At 39.1% G+C, this 9,212-nt stretch overlaps 1 protein-coding gene across 1 annotated transcript; it reads left to right on the forward strand.

Moving 5' to 3' along the window:
* Nucleotides 1–669: 669 nt before the first annotated feature.
* Nucleotides 670–1,863, forward strand: LOC145676575 (zinc finger MYM-type protein 1-like; the record flags this gene model as incomplete). Its single annotated transcript, XM_081747412.1, has 1 exon — nt 670–1,863. A coding segment is annotated over exon 1 (1,194 nt), but the record flags the coding sequence as incomplete, so codon positions are not given.
* Between the last annotated feature and the right edge of the window lie 7,349 nt (nt 1,864–9,212).

Below are 9,212 nucleotides of genomic sequence, written 5' to 3' on the forward strand. Positions count from 1 at the left end.
ATGCTGCGTTTTGTTACGCATGCAGGCAGTTTCAACCTTATGGATGTAAAAAGTAGCCTTTACATCTAAAGGTTTTAGTAACTGGAAGGCCGCTCTTGACAAATCAAAAGCAGGTTTAATAAAACATGCCGCAACAACCACACATATCCTTGCGATGAATATGTGGGTAGAGAAACAAAAGCGCACAGCTGTAGGGAAACCAGTGTCACTTTTAGTAAATGAAAGTGTACTTGAAAAAAATCAGTATTATGTAAAGAGCATCGCGGAAATTATTCAGTTCCTAGCTGTGAATGAATTACTAATGAGAGGGACTTATAATGTTGAAGAACACGAGGAACAGAGCCTCTTCCGAAATATGTTTGAATATACACTAAGAAAGGACGAGAAACTGGCCGATTGTTACAAACAAATTCCTCAAAATGCTTCCTATTTATCTCCGGAAATCCAGAATGATATAATTCAAGTGATGACAGATACTGTTCGAGAAAATATTGTTGATGACATTAACAGTGCAGATGTGCCATGGTCCACTCTATTGGAGGATGGAACACGTGACAAAAACAATCGAGAAAATGTGGCTATCGGTATTCGATATGTGAAGGACGGAAAAGTTCGTGAGTCTATTTTTGCACAAGACTGTTGAGCCAGTGTTACGATGGGGCTTCTGTGATGAGCGGGAAGAAGGGTGGAGTGCAAGCAATAATACAGCAACGACTAGGACGTGATATTCCTTACATACATTGTTTCAATCACAGATTGCATTTAGTAGTAATTAAATGTGTGAACGATATTCCTCTTGTCAAACAACATTTTGATCAGTGTGTCATGCTTTATACTTTCCTTAAAAGAAGTAAAATTGCTACTTTGTGTGAAGGTCGGAATCTTGCTCGTCTTTTAGAACACCGTTGGTCAGGACATTTACGGGTAATACAAATAATTCGCGAGAATTATATGGAAATATTGGAGGTGCTAAAGTTGGTTAAGAACGGGAATTTTAATGGGGATGAATTAGTAGAAAGTACTGGACTTATTCTGACTGTTGGGAAATTGCAGTTCCGATTTTGTTTATTATTGATGAAAAAAATACTTGAAATTCTTCATCCTGTTGATAAAATTCTCCAGTCGCATGAAGCAAGTTTAAGTACCGCACGAAATCTGGTTGATGCTGCTGTGGAAACATTGAACAATATTCGAAATGATGAAACGTTTCGAGATATTGTAGGTGAAGCAAATCGCATGATAGAAGATACCCACATTGAAGAAACTTGTCAACGCCCTTCAAGGAAAAGAAAAATAAGTACGTCACTACAGGATTTTGTTGTAGCAGAAACAACTGGTGTAGGGAATACAGAAGTTGAGTGTTTGCGACAGGTGTTCTACGAGTCGACTGATTTAGTTCTTATAGAAATTAACAGACGATTCCACAGTAACAATGCTTTGTTGGACGCAGTTAGGCCTACTTCAGCAGAAAATCTCGAGCTTCCGAAAACAGACTACTTATCTTCATTAGGAATTACCATACCGTCTAAAGAAGAACTTGCTGTTGCAAAGGCGTATGCTAGTAAATGTAATTCTTCTGACGCCTTCAGTGAAATCTATAAGGTTAAAATGGCTTATGAAGATACTTATGCTCTACTTGCTTCTATCCGAACATTTGCATGCAGTACCGCGTTATGTGAATCTTCGTTTTCTGTGTTGACCCGCATAAATAGCCCAGAAAGACTTTCCATGAGTCAGAAACGATTGGCCAACCTGGTGTTTCTTGCGTTTGAAAAGAAACGAACTGCAAACATAGACATCATGAAAGTTCTGCAGAAGTTCAACGCAATGAAGAATAGGCGATTACAGCTTTTTTTAAGTCAAGTAAGTAGACGCATTTTCTTTTCTTTTCTTTTTTTAAGAATCTTTGAGTTTTACGGGCCATGGTTATGCCGAATAGGCTAAAGGAGACGGTGATGATGAGAATAAATGAATGAGCTAGTGGAATGAAGAAAGTGGAAGGAAACGGGAGAACCCGAGAAAACCATGCACACGGTGTTTGTCCACCACAAACTTCACTTGGCGTGAGCAGTACCATCATTTCAGGTTTTGCTTGGGGGGGGGGGAAGACCTCTTGATATATGTAAAATTTCGCGTTTTTCACTGATTACTACTAGTCCATTGATAAAATCTATATAAATCTCAAACTCAGGGGGAGGGCAATTGCCCCTCCCTGCCCTCCCCAAATAACGCCCCTGGTCGTGAGCTGGGATCGAACCAGCGTGAACGCTCTAACACTGAGCCACTGTTATCTCCCTCCCTATTGTTTTATTCACAAGAAAAATAAATTGATGAATCAGCTATACATTCATTATTTGTTATTGGCTTTGATCATTTAACTAAAATTTTAAACTTTTACACACACAGTACAGAATTATAGAGGAGTACAGATTGTCCAAATTGTAACTATAGTATAGCTTATTCATCTATTTTATTTCTGTATTAATTCCTTCATATGAATGCTTTATATTTTACTTCAAACAATTACATATCATTGTTTATTCAGTTTTCAATGTAATTCAATTTATACAAACTCTTAGAGTTACTTTTTCTCCAAATCTGTCTTAGAAAAAAATAATGCATTTAATATGTAGTGAAGAGATTCTGAAATACGCAGTGTGCAAATTACTAGGGGAATGATGGAGAAATTCCTCTCTGTTAAGCTGGATGTCTCATATAAATTTTGAATTTCCCCATGATAATTTTCAAATGTTCACCTTATTCTCCTTGTAAAATGTTCTTTAATTCACACATTGGAAATACGGGTCTATAAATGTAAAATAGATGGGAGTATGGGGATATTTTTAAATAGCAAGCTGGTCATCTGATATACAGTACATAATGCATTATACAGTATGTTTCACATTACTGACCTTCAATTATTTTCTGTGTAGTTTTCGATTATTTCTACTCTGAATTCTTGTTTCGGAAAACAATGATCATAAGTTAACCTTTAAACGCCAAAAGACGCATCTGCTGCGTTGGACTTTAAACCTTAATAACTCAGCCCCTAATTGAGCTATTTGGTATCAAAGTCTTCGTGAAAGATGAAGCTTGTCGCCGATATGCATTTTATGTATGTGGGGAGTACCACGGCGGAGACGAGAAAGGTAAATTACGTAAAGGGACAAGGTTGGCCAAGTTTTTAAGTATCTTTTTTTTTTTTTTTTTACGTAAATAACATTTATTTTCTGGACTTCCATATAAGACGAGATATTTTTTCACTGAATTGGTCTAGAAGAATAACTCTTGTTGCCTCGTTGCAATCTGTGTTCCATAACATATCCAACGGTGTTTCAATCATGATTAGAGGGGTCACTAGGGCCACCAACGCGAATTTCTGTAACAGCCCTTCGAAAATTATATACAGGGCGCTTTATAGATTTTTTTCTGAATTTTTCTCTCGCTTTGCATTGCAACAATTGCTACCATTTTTAAAAGTACTATTATAACAAGTGTATTGCATATATACATTATCATCGTTTTGTCAGCATTGGGTGTCTGTATAGGTTGCAAGGGCCCCCCAAGTTCTAATTTTTTCGTATTTTAAAAAAGTTTTATGACCTTTCTTCTTCTACGATTAGGGTGGGAATTCCACAAGTGATACCACGTTGGAATCAGTGTTCCGTAATCTTTCCAACGAGCTATACATAAGGGGGAATTTGTAATTAGGGGGTCCCCTAGGTCCCCAGCGTGAGAGCCTACAATTTCGTTCAAATTCTTGCCAAGTGTATAAAGGTTAAATAGCAATAATAGATATGAAAACGTGGAGTCAGGCTGGGCCCCCCCAGAAGTGCTCTCGGCCCCCCCTGCTTTCGAGTTCTGGCTACGGGCCTGGGTATAACAATTACGATTTTTTGGAGCAAATTTTGCGATATGTTACGCTCCACAATGTTTGCGAAGGCTAGTATAGAATAAGGGCCAAAGTGTGTTCCATAGACAGGATGACTATTATAGCGAGTTACGGTAGGGTAAAGTAAGGTATGTTCGTGATAAATCACTGTAAAGTCGATATTTCTACTAAAAGTTAAAATCTAAGCAAAAAAGTAAGGCTGCATATAGCTAGTGTGTACATTGCTTTATACTGTTCCGCTGTATTGTTTATTCTGCATACAATCTGTAGTGTGTATCAAGTTAGTTTATAAAATGAATACATGCGTAGGTAATTTCGTGAGAGGTAAGGAAAGTTCGTGATAGTGGGTAGGTATATTCGTGATAACACTGTAATTAGTACAATATAATAATGCTGATTGAACATAGGAATGAAATATCAGCAGGAAAGAAGCGCCTTGCAGTTATAAAGCGTTTCATGCCCAAAATACACTAACTCTAATCGACAGGACTACCTGGGGTCTATCCACTATGATGTGGGTATGTAAATATGTCTCATCAATTCCTAATAGCAAATCACACATAGAAACAAACACACAGATTAGGTCCATCACAAACAAAAACGAAGTTCGTTTGAACAAGTTCGTGTAACAGTCAGTCCTCATCAGAACTTGAAGGAGTAGTGGCGCAAGAATCACACGGTAAGAATCACACATAAACACATGAACACACCCGACCTGTCGTCCTGCTTTTGACAACGCACATGGTATGGCACTAAACAGAAAGAACATTGGATCCACTCATTCCCTGTCTTATCATGCGCATTGTCTTCATAGCTTTCACCATACACATCACATGCCCAATCATCGTCACGAATTACCTCTTTCTAACGGATAGGCCTAGCTTTATTGTTATAGGAAGTCTAAGGTTGATCAGCAGAGTTACTATTTTGCACGTTAGTAGGGTTAGAAACCGAGAGCTTTCTCGGTTGACCAACTTGCTTTCTGTCAGTAGTAGTAGTAGGACTAAGTTCGTTCAGACATTTTGCGGATGAATCTCTCTGCTTTCGTCTTTTGGACGGAACTCTCAGATTTAGTCCGTATCTTTTCTTGAACTCGCCCCACCACCATTTATTTGCACATTCACTTTCAGTGTTAGAGAAAAGTTTTTTCTCCCTGCTGATTTAGCAATCTTGTATGCGAGACTCCTGATTTGCTTTACCGTAAGTCCAAAGCCAGCTTCCTGCATATTATCGATAATGTAGTGATAAACTTTTAATTCCAGTTCAGGTGTCAATGCAATAGGTCTTCCCATTTTCGGCACTGCAGCATATGTTTCATTTGCAATATCAGCTAGGCCTTGTCTCTTAAGAAAATCGTTTAGGATACAACACGGAATTTTCATCACTTTTGAGGCTCTTCACACAGAATAACCTCCCACGTTCACCATTTTAGCTGCCCTCACAAAGTATTTCTGCTCACATGCTCGGTATTTTCCTTTCTTGGGTGGCATCTGAAACAACCAAAATAGGTCTAGCTATTCACTATGAATAAATGTAAATATAATATTGACAAAATGGAATCATGGATTTTTACTAGGAGCGAAAAGGTCGAGATAAGCAGGACGTTCGTTTATAGACATATTGGAAGGAAAGTGGACCACAGTCGAGGTTAGTTGATAGGGCTATAGCCGTATCTAAGCTTTAGGCAATTATTTATTGTTGATGGAGTTTTCAATTGCGTGCGCAGTTAATTTAATATGTGAATACTGTGGACGAGATATTTTTATTGTCATGAAGGACAGGTAATTTCGTTACAGTAAGGTAATTTCGTGATAGCCTCTACACAAGAATGAGATTGATAATTACACGTGATATTTATTACACTACCATTCTGTTACACAATAACTACGAAAATTTGACCTTCTTAGCAGAAATGAAGCCCTGATTTCAAGCTACTTGGCAACTTGTCCATAGATGCAAATGTTTATTAAGAATTTTACGTGTGTTCTTAAGAGTCTAAAATGTTTAAAAAGCGACACATAGACACACTACTACCGCAAAAAATTAAATATATCAGTTATGAAACCAAACACCAATATTTACGTGCCTCGTTTTGCTTTCGTTGTTATCTCATGAAAATAACAGACGTGACACAATCTTCGGCACAATGAAAACAATATTCCTTCCTCTGTCTTGTTTGTTTCCCTTCAAACATATTTGTGCACATGGCCCAGCGGCGTGGCCTGCACATGAAACTGGATCCATGCTCGATTTTGTGGCAAGAAGTGGAAATCTTACTCGGATAAGTTTCTTTGCTACAGTTGCTTAAAAAACTATCACGAAATTACTTATACCACGAATATACCTCACTTTACCCTACTTTATATCAGGGGTAAAAGTGGATCTGAAAAGTTAGGGGGACGCATGACATCAAACTGTCTTCTGTGCCTATCTTTGCCAATGGTACTTTTTTTTAGAAAGCGGGGGGACGCCACAGATATTTTCTGTAAGTGGAGGACGATGTCCCCTTGTTTTCCCTCACTTTTACCCCTGCTTAATATAAGTGGCGTTTCGTGACATCATTTTTCGGTAGTTCACAGTCGTTAGAAAAATTTAATCTAGAATTCTTTGAGTATTCTAAATAAGAAAAACTATAAATAATCAATGAAAGTAACCATTTATATGTTTACAGATAATGAAAAGTAGGAATTTATAAACAAGTGCTCCATTTCATTCGTATATGAAATTACTTCTCCTGGGCAATCAACTTGTCAGTAACTCTTTTGAAGTTAGTTTTTCACTTTTTTCTCTGTTGATACTATAGCTAATGCACTGTGACTGTTTTGAGCTACGGTACTTCTTTAAATTTTCAATTTCCGAAGTTACCATCGGATTATAGGCTATGATTTTCACGAATTTTGTTGTATGCTATTCTCTTTCTACAAACTCACCATCAATTTCACAATATACTAAATGTAATCTCCGTTATTATCAAGATTGCAAACCTCTTTTTACCTTTCTTTTTATACAATAAGAACTGCCAGACAATCTAGTTTGGTACTTACCTTCCACAAAGTATCTAAATATCATTATCACTTTCTATACAAACTATAATAGTACTACGTCTCAGTATCGTTAAAATTTTAATATGACGTTCAGAAAAACAACACTGCCGATTACTATGGTTTTGATTGTTGCTTTATCGCATCCTCCAGTCCAGATTTTCTTCCAGAAAATTTTGTCCGGTGACAATACTGAAATATAAGGGGGATTCACTGAGACATTATTTGCTAAAGGGGATGACTTATGCAAGAGTGACAATAATCGCAATTTATCTTAGTTCCGGAAGAAGACTATCACCTCCCCATAAGTTTGCCTGGCAGAAACAATGCCCCTTGTCCAACAGTGCAGCACGTTCGTAATGGCGTGGCTCAATGAAAACCTGACCCATGGTCCACTGATCCACCACCCACAGTAACCCACTCTGACCACCACCCACCAAAACAATTTGTCATCAACTCTGACGCATGATCCATACCCTCCTCTCCACTGACTAAAGATATTACACTTGTATAAAGGTAACCAAGAAAGTTTTTTCGATTTTTCACCCACCACCTTCGAACATCAATATGTCAACTAAGTCGTACCTGGAGGCTCAAAAATAGCCCCATCAGCATCGACGACCTTCTGCCAACGTTCTGTAAGGCCATGGATTCCATCGCAGTAGAATTTGGTGGGCCGTGAAGCGAAGAATATATCAAGTGCATTTTGCACATCTACTAGGGATTTGTACTGGCGTCCTTGAAGGTGATAGTACAAGGAATGGAACAGGTGATAATCGGACGGTGCGATGTCCGGGGAGTATGGCGGAAGCAATAGTGTTTCCCATCCAAAGCGTAGAATGGTGTCACAGGTCATCCTAGCCACGTGGGGCTTAGCGTTGTCCTGTAACAGAGGACCACTTTGCGATTCAGAAGTGCTGGTTCCAGTTTTGAGTTTTTCTTGGACACTACTCAACTGCTGACAGTATGCAGTTACATTGATTCTCTGACCAGCTGGCAGGGGTAAAAGTAAGGCGGTACGCGGGGGGCACCATTTCCCCGCTTACAAAGAATACCCATGGCGTTCCCCCACTTTCCAGAAAAATTACAATGAGCAAAGATAGGCACGAGGGACGGCGTGGCGTCATCCGTCCCCGTACCTTTTCAGATCCACTTTTACCCCTGCCAGCTGGTAGTAGTTCCCAATGCACGATGCCGAGAGCAGTCCACCAAACACATAGGAGGAGCGTCTTCTGGTGCAGTCCTGGTTTTGGAACCGGTTCATGGGATGGTAATCAATGAAGATGATGCCATGGAGCTTCGTACAGGACTTCTAATCACATGTCAACACCCTGTCCAGAAATGGCTCCTTCCTCAGACGAGACACCAAAGAAACAGTTATCTGCTCGCGTTGCGTTCTGGTCTGGAGTCAAATCATGTGGGAACCATCGAATCAACTTGTAGTGCTCCCCAAGTTAATTGAGGTGCTTCCGAGTGGTTTCACTCACACTGAATTGTAGTCCCAGTTCCTCACATGTCTGGCCACTATTTGCTTCAATTGCTGCCTGAAGATCTTCATTTTGTACATGTGTTGGTCTTCCGGCACATTGTGCATCTCCGAGTGTTTCGTCACCGTCCTTTAACTTGTCAAACCACCGCTGCACTGTCCGCGTAGTCACGACACCATCACCAAAGGCCTGGCATATCTTCTGTCCCGTTGCAGTGGCGTTTGACCCCAGTTTGAACTCGTACAGTATACACGCAGTTATGACGCTCTGGAGGTCCCATGTTCACTCTGTCCTCACGCAAGTTCGTGGTGTAAACTGAACTGCCATAGTCATGGATTATATTGGATATGCCCACAGCAACAACTGACCTTCGCTTTATCTCCATTCGCATTCAACTCACTGTGTGAGGCCAAATTCAACTCAGACCTTCACAAAAAGCGACAGAACTTTCTTGGTTACCTTACAATAAAACAAGGCTGTGAAATTATCATTAGTTGGAGTTTGTATTTCTACGGTCAATCGCTCAAGCACCGCTCTGATACTCGAACAATACCAGTGGATCTGAGCTTTACGACATTAAATAGTAAAGTGTTTACCATGGGCTATATTATGATGAATTTCAATTTAATTATCATCAATTTAATTATAATATATAATTATTTTCTTGTTGAATTACAGGTACTTTTCAGTGGAAAATAGGATGAAATTTGAAACTCTCAAATCAAGGTAAAGTTGGCAAACGTACAGGAAAAAATGTGTAAAATTCAATTGTATCTCGAAAGCCAGGTAGTA

The sequence above is a fragment of the Thermobia domestica genome, unplaced genomic scaffold (assembly GCF_964235325.1).
Source record: "Thermobia domestica unplaced genomic scaffold, izTheDome1.hap1.1 HAP1_SCAFFOLD_228, whole genome shotgun sequence".
Classification (NCBI taxonomy): Eukaryota; Metazoa; Arthropoda; class Insecta; order Zygentoma; family Lepismatidae; genus Thermobia; species Thermobia domestica.